General features: G+C 32.3%; 1 protein-coding gene across 1 annotated transcript; it reads left to right on the forward strand.

Annotated features, from left to right (window-relative positions):
- Positions 1-831: 831 nt before the first annotated feature.
- Positions 832-15,780, forward strand: LOC148282064 (acylphosphatase-2). The gene is made up of 3 exons (XM_088225695.1): positions 832-957; positions 4,270-4,396; positions 15,581-15,780. Exons 1-3 carry the CDS (start codon positions 894-896, stop codon positions 15,693-15,695), a joined length of 306 nt encoding a protein of 101 aa, XP_088081821.1. The 5' UTR covers positions 832-893; the 3' UTR covers positions 15,696-15,780.
- Positions 15,781-19,562: the final 3,782 nt, after the last annotated feature.

Consider the following 19,562-nt stretch of genomic DNA (forward strand, 5'->3'; position numbering starts at 1 on the left):
CACTGCAGTTTAAAAAAGTCTTATCTCTAACAGATGTACACGTAGCAACCCCAGATAAGTTTATTTTAAAACAAGACAAAATAAATGTAATAACAAAGTATATTATAAAAGAAATAATACAAAATTTGTTAAATATAATCAACAAACTTTTGTATTCGTAAGTTAGATTTAATTATAATCATTAGTCACCATTTTTTTTTTTTTTATATACGCCTCGACTCGTTTTGCAAGTGGTGACAATGGCTCTTTAAAACAAGAATAAGAAAGTCAAAGAATATACGCTTCAGTGAAACGACAAAAAAAGCATATCCCGGAAAAAACGTATGATGTGAAATGTTTAAAATTAGTATCAGTATCAGTAATGGGTTATGTGACAATAAAATATTATTACCGTCTAAATTAAAAGTAAATACACAGTTGTAGTAGGAAACATATATCGATTTCAGAAAGAAAAGTGTTACAAAAATTTACGACTCACAAATATATTAGGGTTTTAATTCGTTGATTGGCTAAATAGTAAACGTGTTGACTTTGTATTGTTTATATCAATGTCGAAACCCTTCAAACCGACATAATTATTTGGCACAAATGTGAGGAATGTGAAAAATTTAAATAATCTTCTCGCATTACATCCGGATAGATCTTTGTAATTCGAAGCATCCTCTCTGTTAGAATCAGTGACCAACCCGCGGTGATTTGCATTGACACATTCTGTGGCCATCTCTAATTGATCAATCGGAAGTTCGCGTCCTCGGCTGTCATTACGAAACGGCTCAAGACGCTTCATCGCGCATTGGTGGGATAAAGGATGGAAATAGCCGGGTGCTGGACTATTTATACTTGGAGATGGGCGCGAGTGGCGAGTAGAGAAGATTCAGTGATTAGTGACAGAGATGGGGGCGGAAGATCACGTCGGCATTGTCTCCGTGGAGTACGAGGTGTACGGGAACGTCCAAGGTAAATAAATACCCGTCAGCCTCAGGTGTGGCGCTCCGCCCACCGCCGGAACTCCCGAGGGCGGAGTCAAAGAAAGATTGAAAACGAATTTTCCGTGAATTTTCTTCCAAGCGTTTTATTGTGCGCGACTCGAAGATTGTTTTCAGTGGAAAGTGTTTGTAGGTCAACCGTGTTGGTGTTTAAAGTAGACAATTCTGCGATGAAAAATGTGTGTGTGTGCGTTTATGTAATAAGAACCTTCTCAAAATTTATAATATTCGTTTTAAAATGTTATTATTTGATGGAAATCGTAGTCGGAGATTTCGGCAACTTTTTTACTTCCAACTTTTAATTGGATGATTTTCATCAAATTGATAGATGATTGAATAATATAAAATTACAACATAGTTATAAGCATATTTGGTTTAATTTTTTTATTATACTAAATCGATTTATTCATAAAACCAATTAATTTACAAAGGTTAATTTTCGCAGGTTCACTTTTAATTTCGTTACTCAAGGTGTGTGTTTTCAATATTAAGAACATGTGTCCAACCTCTGTTACACAAGCAATTGAATATAAATATAAGAAAATAAGGTGTAAAGTGTCGTTTTATTGTGCTATATTTATTGTTAAGTTACAACTAGACCATTCTATGTAAAGTTGGAAATGACGTTAATTTCTTCTTTCCATTTATCACCTCTTATTTAATAATAACATGGCTAAATGTCTTTTTTATGAATTATTACGTTTCAAACACGTTTACAATTCAGAAATTCCAATAGCCACAAAGCTCTGTCCTACCAATCACAATTTAGTTTTTTTTCTACAACTTTTATTCGACTTCTTTTTAAACACAGGCGTTCAATAATACATGCTTTGTAACATAAAATAATCTCTCAGTTACATTGCGTAGTTTGGCATAAATTCTACTTCAAATGTACAAGAGTAGAAGATGGGATTTTCCAGCGTCCCACCAGTCACATTCATTCAAATAATAATTACACAAAACGTATTGACTAATTGGTCTTTTCTTGAAAACAGTATAATAAAATAGTTTTTTTATCTTGTTTTAAAACAAAATTTTAAAATTGTATGAATTCTGATGACAAATTACAACCACTGAATAGATAATATATATCTGTGGTTTCAACTCAAAGTTGGTCAAATTCTGAAATTAAATGTCCCACCTATCACAATATAATGCCCTAACTATCATTATATTATTTTATAGAAGTTAAAGAATGTAAATGTAATCTGTCTTGCACTTTAGCAATTCTTTTTCGGGGGTAAGGGTGAATTATTTTCGGGATTAGGTGAAAAATTACATAAAATAAATAATATATTGCTCGTTATTATTTACATGTACGATAAAGAATTTTCATATATCTATGAGAATCCCTGTCAGAACTTATCCTTACAGGGGTGAGATATTAAAATAATTCTGTATTGTGAAATTTATTGCCACAGAGAGGGAAAACATTTTCGAAAGTTTAGGCATTCGTGGCAGGTTTAAGTGGCCACATTACTGTGTAACATTCACTATTTTGCCTATGTTTTAACATTTTTTTTGTTTTAACATATGTTTTAACATTTTCCTCAACTCATCTATCTGTTAATCTTAGTATAAATAGTCAATTTGTCCGTTACCCTAGATTTAATTTTTCCCAATTCCAAGGTGCACTAACGGCGACAGTATGAAAGTAAAAAATATCAATTCTAAATAACGCAAATATTTTATTTACAAAGATTTTTTTTAAATATTTTGAATGAAATTAATCGCTCATCAAAGCTTAAAATTTGTTTTTGCGATAACGTGTGGGTCTGAAAAGAGGCCACAAGACCTCTAAACCGGATCCGGGTAAGTGGTGGAAGCTTTCAATGTTGACCTTTGAGAGGTTAAAGAGTTGAAACCTTTATTGCTGTGGGTAAGATTTATCTGGCTGAAAGAGGAAGTTCAGTGCTATGGGAAATTGGATATGAAAAATGTTTTCTTAAACGCGGCAAAAATAGGATTTTATTTTTTTTTTATAGAAAAAAGAAATATTTGCGTTTTTATGCTTTACCCAAATATTTAATTTTGAGGGCCATTTTCAACGAGTTGTAAATAACTCACTATTAGAAAATGGAATCGAGTTGGGGTAGAGTGGGTTTCGAACCACGGACCTTTGGTCCGTGAGTCCTAGACACTAGCCACAGGAGCACAACCCGATGTAATTTAATGGCGAAGTTTCTTGAAAATTTAATTCTATCTATTTTGTGTGATTCTATAATTGAAGATATACTTGTACATGCATGTGAAATTATAATCGTTAACCTTGTGGCATAGTGGTCAGCGCAAATGATTACGATGCAAGAGGTCTCGGATTCGATTCCCGACATGGTTGATATGAAATATTTATTTAAAACGGTGTTTTCACTCTAGAATATTTCATAGTCCCTGGACTTGTACCAGAAGCGTAAGACTGATCATCTTACCCATAACAAAAAAAAACAAGATACGCTGCGATTGGTGTACCAATGCAGTGCCCTATGCACCAGGTGCGGAAAGGGAATAATGATGATGAAATTGTATCGACGATTACTTTCAAACTGTATGTTTTCTGTTATGTCTTTGTTGAATCCTGCCTTATAAAATAAAATAAAATATATAAATAAATAAAATGTACAAAAAAAATATGTTTTAATATAAGTGAATTACTTTATTTTACTGGGATAAATCAATGATAGAGTGTTGTGATATATTTACAGTTTTGGGAAGCCAACTTACCAATCAGCGGAACTTACCGACTAGAACTTGTGACGCCACGGGCGAATTAATTTCAAAATTATAAAACTAAACGTCATAAATATATTTTTTTAATTAAATTGTTTTTTGGCTTGGTCTATTTTTTTATTACTGAGCTTCCTCTTTGACCTACTAGGCAACGTCTGAAAATACTTCTCATTTTTTGTACATCTACTTATCCGGTTGATTTAATAACGGGTGTTCAAACATAGGGAGAGCGGTGAATGTTACACAGTGTGTAAAGTGGCCACTTAAACAAGCCAACGACAGGTCATTTGTCATGTAAATGAAATGCACAGACTTTCATGCTCCCTTCTTAAACATACTTTTCCTTTCTGTTCCAATAAATTTCAATCTTGACAACTCTTTAGAGAGTGGAATCCAGCCTGGTCCACAAACATTCGGGCACCCAAAATACTGTCTCGTTTATGTTTATTAGACGAACAGAAGATTTGCTGTATCTACAACCAATATCTTGAAACGATTGTAGTGGGAATAAAATAATAAATGATAGTAATGTAAAATAGTGAATTATTCGTTTTAGGTCTTTACTTTACGAAGTACTGTCGGGAGTTGGCTGATCAACTTCAGGTGGGAGGTTGGGTGAAAAACTCCAAAAGAGGAACTATTTTAGGAAAAATACAGGGACCCAAGGACAGAATAGATGTCATGTAAGTTTCTTTACACTTATGTAAATACTTCTTTATTAAAACTATCTCGGACAAAAGTGGTAACCTCGACATTTAAATACAAATTCACCATATTTTGTTAGGGTAAACCTACACGTTTTAGCTTTCGTAAGCACATTTCATTTTATTACTAAAAAAATATAATTGAGTTTTGTTAAGAACTCCGAGGTATGGTGGTGAAGTAAAAGAAGCATTTTTTAAATAAAACGAGGATGAAGTAGGCTAAACGATCTCGGAATGCAATCTCTCTGCCAAATGCGTGGTACAACTATCTACTATGGCCCATTTCACGCCATGATAAAAATGACAGGGTGAGTTAACGATAGAATAACACAGGGTTAATTAATATTTTTTGTAATGTAATGTAATGTTTTACTATATTTATATATCGCGGGTATACTGGCAAAAAACTTTAACTCTCAAACCCCTGTTTTGAGAATTCAAGCATTTAAGTTTTTTTCCAATTTTACTATTTTATATCTTATTAGTACGACGATAAGTGCTTATTTTCTTGTTCTTACTTGTTTTTTATTTTTCCGTTACTTAATTTTATATAAAGTAAATATATAGATATTGAAAGCTTTTAGCCTAAATAAAATACCCGGTATACGACTTAACCTCAAATTTATTTTTAAAACTAAAGATATATAAAATTTAATATGACGTAATGTATTTTGCCGGTTTGTAGAGCATTAAAAACTTTACAAAACTGCATCAGTAAGTCAAATCTGCATATTTTCGAGCTAATGTTTTTTGCCAGTATACCCACGATATTTAAATCCAGAAAAACATAATAACCTGCACACAAATCTCCACTCGATTTTTTTTGTGGGATTTTTACCCGAATAGCCGCTGTATAAAATTTAAATAAATTCAATATAATTTAACAATCCATCATAATTTTATCGTACCGTGTGGATTTAAACGATGCGTGTGAAGTGGTCCAATATGTGTACAGATTTCGAGATCTGTGGAGCGGGCAAGCCTAAGACGAGCATTATCGACAACATTAGGAAAAGGATGCAGAGATGGTTTGGACATGTATATGTAGAACTAATGCATAGTGAAAAGACGGATATGATTTGCGGTGCAAATATTGATTAATGCAGAAAATGAAGACTGAGAAAGATATCTAAAATAGACACGTCAAAAGTTGGAGTAAACGGCATGCGTGCATAAGAAGATGCATGAATTTCGAGGAAGCGGACGTCTGTATATAAATATAGAGCTGTTTTATCTTTTCTGTTACTAAGGTTACCTACAGAGAAACAGCGTGGCTTGTTTGTTATCTGGAACGAGCATTCATGCTGCCATTACCCTACGCACTAACAGATATAATTATTTAATGTATTTATTTTTACTGGTTTAAAAAAATCATTTTTTAGCGGGTCAGATTTTTCGGTTTTCAAATTCGAACCATCATTTTCAGAGACGTAAATACACTTTCTCTAGAAACATATAAATGAAATCATGACCCCGATCTAAAAAATAGGGTCGCATCCGGAAATACTTTTGTAAAAATATGTATTTTTTTTAGAAGTGTGCGTGTTTAAGCATGTATAATATACATGTGTATATTATATGCAAACTAGTCGCACATAAGTATACGTTGGCAGGCATTATTACATTTCCAGTTATTTGTTATTTCCGTCAACTGTAATTTTGGATGCTTCACATTTTATTTATTTATAAACCTTATTGATTTACTCCTCATTAAAGACTAATTACATACATCTACCTAAAAGCATAAACCACGGGAATCACATTGAACGAAATGTTCAGGAAACAAGGATGTTTTTACATTAAAAGAAAGTGGACTTTTGATTTTTATTTCAATTTAAAAAGGCATTTTTATGACGAAAGTGGATTTCGCCGTTTCATTCACGTATACCTTATTGCTATAATTTCTGCATTGTTAACTTGTGGATACCTGTGTTTTATCCTTTATGGCACAGATATACTAATGTGATTTGCAATTTTCTAAATGCCCTCTGAGCTTATATAGGTATGTACATATTGCACCTTCAGGGCGAAAACATCATTCAAAAAAGCTTTAAATGAGTTAAGATCATAAAACGACTTCAATGAACATTATCCATCTTTCTGCATTTAAAAAAACGCAACATTCGGGTGGGAAAAGGATAAAATAGTTACATCGGTCTCTGTGTTACTCAGAGATTTAGGTTCCGTGTCAGTGCGAAAGCGACGCAATTAGGATTATGTTTACATTGCTGTGAGAATGACGCAACGCAGACAAATATATAGTGACCGAAAGCCGGTTGAGTCGAATTTATTCCGATAAAAATGGCAACTTTTGTTTATTTTTTTTAAATATCAAAACGACCAATTTAGCTTTGTGATTGTTTCCCTTCGAACTACTTTGAATTAACGAATCAACCAATGATAGATTTTCGGTTTCCGGGAAGCCAACTCACCAACCATCAGAACTCACCGACGAGAACTTGTAACGTCACTGGCGGAGTAATTTAAAAATCTCAAACTTTAAAAATCAAAGCGATGAATATTTTTTAATTTTTCCTTTTTGGGTAAGTTCGACAAATGAACAATTCTTTTTTATTTAAACACTGAACTTTTTCATTGTGACGGTGATGGGGCATTTTAGTTAATTAGCTCGTTAGTAGACCAGGGCTGGTATTCCAAACGTTCTCGCGGCCGTTGAAAAATCATATTAATCATAATAAATCATATTACATTAAAAATATGCGAGATAAAGTGTTTTCTAAGGCCGCGGGAGCTGTTCAGAATAGCACCCCAGGAAACCAGAACTGTCCACCCCTCTACCAGCCATTATGTATCACCTCATACAGAGCAGCCCTTTCGCGATAATTTGAAGTTTTAAAGACACCCTGATTCAGACATCCACCAAAATATAAATCAACCTTTTCATGAGAAAACCCTAGCATCAACCTATCCAAGAACTGACATCATCCTAGTCAAAACCTGTCCACCAACCATTAACCGCATAATATAAAAAAATCCATTAAATAATATAAAATACGTACATTTATTTGTGATTATTCATTCAAAATATTCATAGAGTTTTTGTTTTTTAACGTCAGTTTGCATAGCAACGCCAACGTATGTTGTATCAGTTTTATGTATAGATACTTGGCGATTGATCGATTGAAGTACTAAAGATTTATGCTCGTGGGTAGGCAAATAGTAATTGCCTGTTTCTAGGAATTGAAAACAGGAAATTAAATTAGCCACATGCGAAATTGGCACAAGGGCATGATCCAGGAATTAATTTGCTTTACACATTCTATCTCAACTACTGGGTACAATCTTTTCTAATACTTTTAATTTGTTTTATTATTAGTTGCTTCGGTTTAACTAGATAATATACCGATGAGGAAGTTAATATTTTTTTCTAATGTTTGTTAAGAGACTGTCTTTTCATTTAAAAATAATTTCTTTTCGTGGTCATGTCATACCATATTTATAAGCTATAAACTTATAATTAATTTAAAAAGGTATGGCCCACGTTCAGACGCTGAAGTCTTTGTGGGCATTTTTTCCAATTTATGTAAATATATGTATGGAAAAATAAACAAATAAAAATATAAAAAAATAACTAAGACAAAATTTTTTTTTTTTTATGTTTCGTATTATCAGCGATATGATTTTTCGAAGTTTTGTATTTCTGAAATTATTTCGCATTATTGACGTCTCAAGTTTATTTATTTATGTTTGCACCACAACAGCCCAGGAGGCCCAATTACAGTGGTGAATTACATCACAGAACACCCAGGCTTGAGAAAAATCACATTTTGATTTTTGTGTTCTCACCGGGAATCGAACCCGGAACCTTTTGTGTGTGAGTCAAGCGTCTTGACCACTACACCACGGAGGCCACGAAGTTGTCTTCCACTTCTTCTCGGTGAGTTCTGCCGTTGCCGGTAAGCAAACCGGAAATCTTCCACAACTATCTTATCATTGGTTGATTCGTAAGAACTCTCTAGGGAGAAAATCCAGCCTATCTGAAAACATTTGGACATGCTCAAAACGTAGTTGAGAGAATTTCAATCTATAAAAACCTTTAATGTAAAATAATTATTATTTTGATAATAAAAGTACGTATTAAAATAGTATATCTAGGACTACTGAGACTACTGAGAGGAATACTGAGACTTCATTGAGATATAATATGCAGAGATAACACTCCTTACAAATCCGAGCTAAAAAGTTATCCAAAGGACAGGGATTGATCGGCGGAGGTAGCAGGTATCGTCACTTCGACTTTGACAAGCAAAACAAGTAGTGTAGTAAAAAGCACGGACTGTTTACATCGGTCTACTGTAAGTTCTATTCAGTATGTCGCTCTCTTCCGCATACGCGCTACTTTTGTTTGTCGTTTCGATTTACGCCCGACTAACTGAGCAGGACGGAGATATGGGATAACTCACGAATCGTAACACACTTATGAGACGTTTTTTGACATTAAAATGGCTATTTTAAACAAGTATTGATTAAGATAAGAACATTACTTGCCGTGAAAGGTTGCTTTTCCAGATCGATTTATGCAGTATCTTAGCGTGCATATAGGCATTTTGGCCGCAGGTTGAGGGAACATATTTCGAACGCTTATGTTTACTCTAGTTATATACCTCAAAACTGGACTTCAAATTTTTATTTCAACTTCAAAGGGCAAAAGTGGACTTAGTTATTTCATTTATATTCACCTTATTACGATAATTTCTCCATTTTCAACTTCAAAATAGCAAAAATTGGACTCTAGTGTTTTATCCTCTAAGGTACAGATATTGATTCAGTTTCTGCAGAACAGCGTTTATTTAGTATTTTTAGTAACTTATTATAATTAATTACCCACTAAATGTAAAGAAAATTTTTTAGGACGGGTTCTTCTACACACTTACACATTATATGTATATAATAAATGTATGTATTGCCTTTTTACAGTCACTATGCATTAAGCAGATATTTTTTCAGTATTTTTTTTTCAATTGAAGACCTTCCATGTTAACTCTTGTGTGGCCATTATGAAACAGGAGTCTACTTATTTATTTAAATGATAAGGTTGTATTTTTTATATTCTTTAAATGGACATTTTCACATCGGATTTGGAAAATAAAATTTGTGTAAATATGCAGGATTTTAATTTAAAAAAATTATCCTTATTATGCCAAGAATAATTATACGAATGAAAGTGATGCCTATGCCACAATAAATCTGTTTTACTGTATAAGTGCTACAAAATTCGTTTACACGCGACGATGTAACATTGTGTTACCACAAACAAAAGACAGAATGTTCTGAAGTTCACACATTGGAAAAAAAACACAGAGACATACCGTTATAAAATTCTATTTCAACAATTTATAAAATTTATAATGTAATTTAGGCCTGTTATAGCAAACAAATTAAAAATCATAAATACGTCGGTCATATAACTAGCGCGCACTCTCGCCTACTGCCAATAACCGACCGATTGGACATTGAACAAATTTATTATTTTGTTTTTGTCTCTTTCAGACAAGAACAAGAACAGAACAACATATCTGTCTTCTTTGTTATAATTTCTATTATCGTGATCTTTCTTGTACCTTTTTATTGTGCAATTATTTTTTTATTAATTAATGTAGTGACATCAAATGATACATGTTTTTTTTTCTATTACAATCTACTTTATATAATATTTAGTTATAACTGTATCTTTCCAAAAAAGTGAATAGCTGTTTTGCTTGGGACATGAGAAAAAAATACATGAAATAATAAGAAAAACAGAAAGTAATTATACATATTGAAATCAGTACTAGTTTTAACCCGGGTTCAAAAAAATATTTAAATTTACTTTGAATTTATTTAGTGATATATTCGTTTTAACTGTTTATAGTTCATTGGGGAGATTATGATAATTTTTAATTCTTTTGAAAAAAAAACTATTTTACTCATGAATTGTGTGGAATTAGGGAATTTTTGTATTATTTTGGTATCTGAGTGACTTATTTATCTCAAATCCGCTTTTTTTTTATTTTTTGTAAATTTGTCTAAAATAATTTATTTTAGCATCACTTTCATTCGTATTATTCGAATAGTGAAGGATACATATTCTTCGTATTAAAATCCAGCATATTTATACAAGTTTTACTTTCCAAATCTGTTGTGAAAATATCCGTTTGAATATTACAAAAAAAACAACTTTATCTTTTAAATAAATAAGAGAGATATATCAAGTCTATGTAGCTCGTGTGACGACATAGCCACACAATAGTTAACTACGAGTTGTTCAAAATACAATGAATTTATCTAAATTGAGGACCGTTTTAACAAAGCAAAATATCTACAAAATGTAAATTTTTCAATTGAAGGTTTTTTCGTGTTAAAAATAAAACTATTACAATTTCAAATAAAATAAAAATGACTTTCAATTTACTTCAAATTTATAAAATCCTTACACATTTACTAAAAATCAACAATCAGTAAAGTTATTTATTAAAATGCTCTAAATTCACGAATTTTCACAAAAAAGAAATATCTACATATATTTTTGTGATAGGAATGTATGGAAAATTGATTTATGTTGGGAATTAAATAAGTTTACTTTTGCATGAAATCATTTTAAACTAATTTTTTGTAAAATGTTATGTCTACTACATATCTAAGAACCTATGTAAATATACACATTTAGGTATTTACATCCTATATTTTTTACATAGCACAAATAAAGTGATAACAAAATATATTTCAAATAATATTATTTTATTATTATTATTATACTTCTTCTTTCTTGTCCGAAATCATGTTTTGGTTGTTTTTTTTTTTTTTTAATTTTAAAAAACTTAACACCCCAAAAAAAATATGTGGATATTTCGCTTTGTTAAAACTCTATGTAGTGTAGTTATTTTGTTTTGTAAAAAAAATCACGATATTTGAACCGCTACAACTTCGCATATATATAGTTTTGATAAAGTTTTATTTCATCAATCGATAAAGCTCACACGGAAGAACCCATTTATATACAAAAAAAACGCATTTGTTTTTTTTTTGTAGAAATTTAATTTTGTGAAAACGGTCGTCAATTATGAATCTATCTGCAAACAAACACTTTTTTTGGATTTCGGGATACAGCTGTCGACAGAAATTACGCAATTAAATTTTACCGTTAATTTTATCGTATTTACCCAATTCCATTTACATTGGATTAACGCCATCTCTCCGTTACTTTCCCTCATTATTCGGCTTCTACGATTTTAGATTCTACACCCGGTAACATTCGCCTCTACTACTAACACTTTAAACCATTATTATTTCAACAATGTTTTGAGTTTGTCCAAATTTTCGTAGATAAGGACTGGAATCAACCCTCTAGGGAGCTGTTAATATTAACATACATACAGAGGTGAATAACATTTTAGAAAACGGAATATAGAAGTCTAGGTATCTACAGGTAGGTGCTAATAACTTTTCTAAAAAATAGGCACAATAGTAAAATAATCGTTAACGTGTTGACGGACGAAATAATTATCTTAGCCAATTACAACAGAGATGAAAAACATTTTAGAGAACAGAATATAAAAGTCTAGGTATCTGCATGGCCTAACACCTTGCTACAATGAACCTTTCCCAAACTTCTGGGTGTAGGTTCTGCAGTGCAGGTGAGGAAACACCTATACACATTATATGTGATGTGATGCTTTACACCATAAAAGCAGCCTTATCCTCAGGGAACCACTGGTTAAACCTGAGGATATTAAAGAGCTCGCCCCCTACCTAATAGCCCGATACTTTACGGATCTGACTCTCGCCTTCCAGGCAGTAGCTAGGCTCTTTACAGACCTATGCTTGGAGGGGGAGATTTAGCAAAATGTAAGCTCTCGCCTTCCACACAGTAGCCAAGCTCTTTATAGACTTGGGCTTGGAGGGCGAGAACTATTCACGGGGGCCCGTCACAAAATAGATCTTCACAGGTCGCAGTGACGTCAGGAGCTTGAATAGCACTGACCTCTGCCTCTAAGAATAAGAATAATAAGAATCTGCATGGCTTATGACCTATTATTTATTTATTTACAATTTTTTGTTACATTTATTACATAATATTTCACTTTATTTATAAAAACAAAAAATCCCACATAGGCATGGCCTGTGCCTGATTTGCGTGGTCACTTTTCACGCTGTGTAACAATCGCCATTCTGCTATATTAGAATATCCGTATTCCTTCAATTCTTCCATCTGTTGATGTTTGTGAAGTTAAAGAGCTGAAACTGCGGGTGAGCTTCATCAGATTAATTATTTCAGTTATGTGTAACTGAAATAATTCAATATGCAAGGCAACGCCTGAAAATATTTTTCAATTTGATAAAACATTGTTGGTAAATCCACCTGGTCCAAGAAGAAGTATCAAAATTGAAAACTATTTTTAGGCATTGTCTGGTCTTTACCCTCATCTTGTTCTTAAAATGTTATTTATCTCTGTTGTAATATGCTAAGATTATTATTTCGTCCTTCTACACGTTAACGATTATTCTACTATTGTGTCTATTTTTTAGGGAATTTCATAGTACCGACACTTTATCAGTTTATTCTTTGGGATTTATTATGGGTAGGTACCTGTTTATTTTAATTATGAAAGCACTGACCCACTGCTAAAGTAAATAACCCGTAGGTATCTCGTAACCTATCACTCGTCTTTTATTTCTTGAATGAAAGTGTTCGCTTTCATTTGAAAGTAGATATGCTAAAAATTGAAATTTGATTTTATAAACACAAAAAAATTGACTTTTCAATTGACGATTTTGCACAACTTTCGAGAGATCATATTTCGTTTATATTTTAAGAACATAATTCAGGCTGAAAATAGGTTATGCATCTTTATTTTCCTGCTTCATAATTCACCTCTGCACTTTAAGGTTTCTTGTTTCTTCTGAAAAATAACGATCGAAAGTTATTTTTACATTAGAAGACGAAAACATTTCAGTTTGGTATTTTATTTTACGTAACGGGTCGTTGTTTACAATTTGGATTTGAGTGGCGTTAGCGTACATTGAAATAAAAATGGCAACTTTTATTTTTATTTGGAACTCTTCCAAAAATGACAGCATAGCGCGGCGCGGCGTGTGAAAGTCATCGATATTAAATTATTATAATAATACACCTTGACTTGAGTAGCATGGTCAAGGTATAATTTGCGTGCCAATTTTCCAAATATTTCTTAATGAACCAAAAGGAACCTAATAATATCGTTGAAAGACAGATTTGAATAACGCGCTTTTTAGTAGTCTACCTAATTTTTATCCGTTTTTGTGGAATGTGTCAAAACAAAAATAGAATTTAACATAAAATATATATATTATTTATGTATTAGAGCAGTATTGTATTACAATTTTATTCCTCTTATATTTTACTAACACCATCAAATGGTGCATAAAACATTAATTTCGAACTGTTGGAAATCATTAACGCTAGATTATTAGTCTTACGGTAAATGTTAGTCCAGAAAACTATTGAATAATGTTTTAAACGCGAATGTGTAAAGTTAGCGCCGTAGCTAGGGGCTGACCAAGTGGCCAGACGGGCGGTTGTCAGGGGCGCAACTTGCAGAACCACAGTCCATTTTGCAGAACCACAGCCTCCATTTAGCTTTCTATTCCTAAAAAATAAGTCTCGGGGGGCGCAAAATTAAAATCTTGCCATGGACGCTCATGACCTTGCTACGACGCTACGTAAAGTTATTGTGAATTCTATGCACACTTGCAATCATTAAAAAAAATGTCATAATAATTATTTCTCATTCTTCTCGGGAGAAAGTTAGGCAAACAGCATAGCACTATTTCAACGTTGACCGAGCAGTCTACTATGTGTTCAAGGAGTTACGTCAATATTATTTTTATTTTAAAAATATAATAAAATCACTGTGTATAAAAAAATCTTCTTTCACAAGTATCATGTTTATCCAAATTATTAATAATTTCACATGTTGACATATTACAGTTAAGTTACAAATATCGTTGAAAATTAAACAAATTAGGTCAAACAAAAAAAACATGTCAAAATGTAAATTATAAATAAATGTAGGTACCTAATTAAAACGCGAAAGGATTTTTACTAGCCGGTAAATAAAAAACAACCTCACTTAACATATCTTGTTTTGGTAGAAGACCTCAATAAAGGTAAAAAAAAACTTGAAACTTTATAACTTCATAATTATCATTACCTACTTGATATTATGGTTCTTATTCATTTTAATACCTACCATTAAAAAAAACTTAAGAGTGCGTAGAATTAAAAATTTAATATGTATGTATACATTTTCTCGTTTATTTATTCAATTTTTACTTTTATGCACTAGTCAAAAAAATCACACATTAAGGTATATACATCAAGTATTTCCTGTAAACACTCCTGATCTTTCTTAATAATATTTTAGTTATGTTTAATTATTTTTCTTGAATAAATGGATGTAAAAAAGAGGAATATTTACATTTTAATTCAACATTGAATAAAGCAAAGTTTCATATATATGATGTCTGAGATGACATAATGAAAGCACGTATCGACATGTCGGTAAATCAAAGTTTGCCATACCGAGATAGATAGTAGAAATGTTGAGTATACCGTCTCGATATGTACCGATGAAGATAGCGTTTGTAATTGCGGCTTAGGGCCCCGATTACAATGGGAAGTTAACATTTATCTTCAAAGTAAAATTAAGTTTTTTGTATGAAAAGCAGAATATAGATACAATTTTTTCTCCATAACATGTTCAATTATAGGTTACCGACGAAGATACTTGAAATGTTCATGCAAATATACTTATTTTGGTACACAAATATCGATTTTTCATTATACAGTCGAAGATAACTGTTAACTTCCCATTGTAATCAGGGCCCAGGTCTTTTCAAGTATCAGATTATTCGGGTAGGGTGCGAGTGCTCTAACATCCTCAGGTTTAACCAGTGGTCCTCTGAACATGCGGGTTCTTTCGTAATACTTACGATTAATCACATCACTCAGAATCCTGTAAAACTCGTTTCAGATCAAGCATGAGATTGCTTCGGTAATATGAAGTCCACGCATCATTTAATTGAAATTCAAATCTCGCATAAGCTTTACAAATACAAACCCTAAGCCTCAAAAAAATTTAGTAACTTTTTTGTGTCTGCCAATAATAATTTATTTGTTTCTAGGATTGGGTGGTTGACTAACACAGGATCACCAGGTTGTAAGATCGAGCGCTGTGAGTTGCACAACTGGGAACAGCTCTCAAAACAGGAACACAAAAACTTTAGCATTAGGTTTTAGACTTACCTCTTTGTTACTTACGCGATCATTCTTTTACAATATACAACTTAATTTTTTAATCATGTACAATAAATAATTTGTAAAATGTATGTCTCTCATTCAAAATATTGTTAGTTTTAAGTACAAATAAAAGAATGATACAAGAAAAATTCGAAAAAAGAACAAATGTAGATGGAACATCTGAGTGTGAACCATTTTATTTATTTGGACATCGGGATGACATTAAAAATTCCTAAAAATATACAAAAAAAAACTGGAATATTTTCATATTGTTTTACGGTAATAAATTGTTGTTTCATAAATGCTGATTATAGAAATGTCACCAAGGTTACAAAATGTCCTTTTTTCTAATGTCAACTTAGGTTTTTTTTAAATGGTACATTATGACAACAGTAAATAGAATAGTTTTGAAAGAAATATTAGCATTCTTATAATTAACCCAAATATTTAAATTTTGGTGGCCATTTTCAGAGTTCTAAATAACTAATTTAATAAATCATTTTTAAGTGAGTGACAAATCACTATTTTGATGTTATTAATATTAGCGTTCTCATAATTTACCCAAATATTTAAATTTTAGTGGCCATTTTCAAAGAGTTCTAAATAAATCATTTAATAAATCATTTTTAAATGAATGACAAATCACGATTTTGATGTTTTACCAATGTCGTGTTATATGATAGATAGAGACCACAGACAAATAAGGTGAATTTTAAGGAATTCCAATTAAAGATTGGAAGTTTTGGAAATTTTAGTAGGATTAGTATTTAGTGGCACCGGGAAGTACTTGGATGTTTAGGGAGAAAGGTGGGGAATCTATCATATTTATAAGGCATTAGAGAATATATCAGCTAGAAGGTTGTAACTGATTTTTGGGAGTAATTTTAAATTAATTAAATAGAACATAATAAAGTACTTTAATACTATCTCGGCATAAATACAAAAAAAATGCTTGTTGCAGTTATATTTTTCTTAACAAATCATAAGTAATATCTAGTGGAAATCTGGACACATATTGCTGATTATACCATTAATTTTATTGACTGAAAAAGTAACAATTAATCAACATTATATTCAAGGTGGTATTTCAGGAATGAGGAAGTTCAGTGGTATTTTATTTGTTGACTATCAAACAAAGCCAAATTTATTAAAAAAAATATGTATATGTATCGACGTTATGATTTTGAAATTACCCGCCTGAGACATCTCAAGTTTTCTACGGTGAGTTGTCCTAATTGGTGACCGGAAATGTATCATGACTCTCTGTCATTGGTTGATTTCGTAAAATTACTGACATCGTTAAAAGTAGTTCATTTCTATAATTTTTTTCATACATTTTCCAGAAACTTAGACATACAGTGAAATTCTCTAATTTTTATCACAGGTAAGAAAACATTTTTTTATATACAATTTACCGTTGCACTGAACTCCCTCGATAATGAGATTGTTGGGAGGGTTAATTGAAAGTTTGGTGGCGGTTTTAAAAAGTTTTATTCCTAAAATAAGTGTGGAGGAAAACAGTTTTATGGGGACCTTCCCATGATTATTTTTGACTGAGAGGTTTTGTGGAAATTTATAATTTAGGAAGAGAAATGAATATATCGGGCGCTCGGTTGTCCCTATTCCATTCCCTATAGCGATAATATTACAAAGGAAGAATGAATATAACATAAAATATCGTAAAGGAACGGTCCGGAGATACTCGAGCGCCATTACCCTCGCAGAAAGAATTACTTGTTTAACTTACATAATTGAAACACTACATTGTACAAATAAGGATAATGAATAATTTTATACAAGTTTAGTAAATAAAAACACAAAATCCACCGCGACTCCATCAGGAAACAGAAGTAACTCGGGACCGATTCCCGCGTAAAAAAGGGCCATTATTATTATTTACTCCCGCAATAATATTGCAGAGGCTAGTAAAAAAAAATATTCTTTTCGTAAAAATCTCTATTTTTCCAGACAAATCATTCACAGTGCGTACAATCATTCGTCGCACACACCGCTATCCATTCCTTTACCCAGCCATACACGCGCAATCGGACATCGCCTAATTAAACTATTTCATAATATTATTAATATAATAACCTCTCTCCATCTCCTAGTTTATCCTTCTTCGGAGTGCAGTTGGCTGCCCCTCCCTAAACCTACCTCGTGTCATCCTGTTAAATGCAATTTTACTCTGCAGTCTCGGCACACAGAAGAAACTACCGCACTCTGAAGTGAGCGTGCGGAGGCACACTTGAACTTTAGTTCAGGCTTAAAGCTTCTGTTCTCGCCAATTATACCTGTAATTTATACGGCACTGGCGCAGCTGCCCACCTTCGATGTAACACAAAATAACAATTATTACTTCATCCGATAGTGTGCGCTGCGCAGGTCGCTTTGCTGCGGGAGACGACATTATTCCACGGTCAATACTAAATAATAAGCGCAATAATCAACTGACAATGTTAATACAGCTCGGACATCAGCGCAAATAAAGCTCTCCTACAGCCCCGAGCGAATAAGTACAACACTCGACATTATAATTAATATAAAATGTACAAATAACAAACAATATTTCCACATGAACTACTCATTATACTTGAAGAAGATTCCACGCAAATTAGAAAATGGTATTTATCTTCCAGTCGCCGACTCGGTTTCCACGTTTCAGCACCGACGGATCGGCAGATCAGCTAGACTACGCAGAACTCAATAACCACTGGAAACCTTCCTAAACAAAACGTACAATGGGTATACTTTCTAACTACGAGTTAAAAGTTAACAAACCTCAATCGCCACCCACAACTCGACAAATATACACGAGGGAGAAATGAAAAGGAAAATTTACAATAAAAGTACAAAACTGGAAAAAGAGATCTGCCACAGAGTGTTTTTATATTGGTCCCATGATAGTTAGATTGTTGGAAACCATTCCACTTTCCGCATACTCACACTTTCAGTCATCATACCTTCCTCGAGCCGACACATCCCTTCCTCGCAGAAGATAACAGTTCCAATTCAAATTGAAAGAGTTTTCCATTTTTTACTTGGAATTTATTAATTCTAATCCCTGATGCTACAGATAGTCAGTATAAAGGAAAAATTCATTCTTAACAATAAATCAATTGGAAGATTACCAGTACTAAAGACATGTTTCTCAGTTTCCATATAAAATTGTAAAATTGTTTTAAGAATCTAACCGATTATTTTATTTAATAAAAATAATTTATCAATTGTCAACAATAGCGGATATTGTTTATACCATTTAAATAGTTTACATCAATCACAAATTATTACTGTAAGTATAAAATGAAATTATTGCAAATGTGTCCAATAACTGAATCTTTAAATAGGCACAACTTGTAATACTGGTTGAAAGTATCAGTGTGTGTACAAGCTTTTGACATTCACAATACTCCTAGAAAACATGATACTAGCATTATGTACAAGATTTTAATACAGGTACAAAACAGGAGACAGGTGGGACATCCACATGTCCAAGTAATCGATGAATGAAGGGAAAGTTTACATATTTTACAAATAATATTTGGGACAACTTTGTACAGAAAGAAGCTCAGAGTATATTATGACATGCGTGTATTGACAGTTTGATGCTTAGTTAACTTGTTGATTATAAGATTTGTTTGAAGAGGTAAATGAAAAACAACATGAATGTATGACTAACAAAATGTTGATATGCATTAAATCCTTAACACACACACACAGTGTTATTTTGATTCATCATATTAAGCAGTTATAGTATTTAACTCAAATAAAATTGAAATAATCTTCGATTATATATTATTTCATTTATGTCCAAATCCCTATAGACAAGGGTTGGGAGTTTCGTCAAAATTAGTAGATATTCAAACA

The sequence above is a fragment of the Micrasema longulum genome, unplaced genomic scaffold (genome assembly GCF_059751315.1).
Source record: "Micrasema longulum isolate JH-2025_06_02 unplaced genomic scaffold, ASM5975131v1 h1tg000381l, whole genome shotgun sequence".
Taxonomy (NCBI): Eukaryota; Metazoa; Arthropoda; class Insecta; order Trichoptera; family Brachycentridae; genus Micrasema; species Micrasema longulum.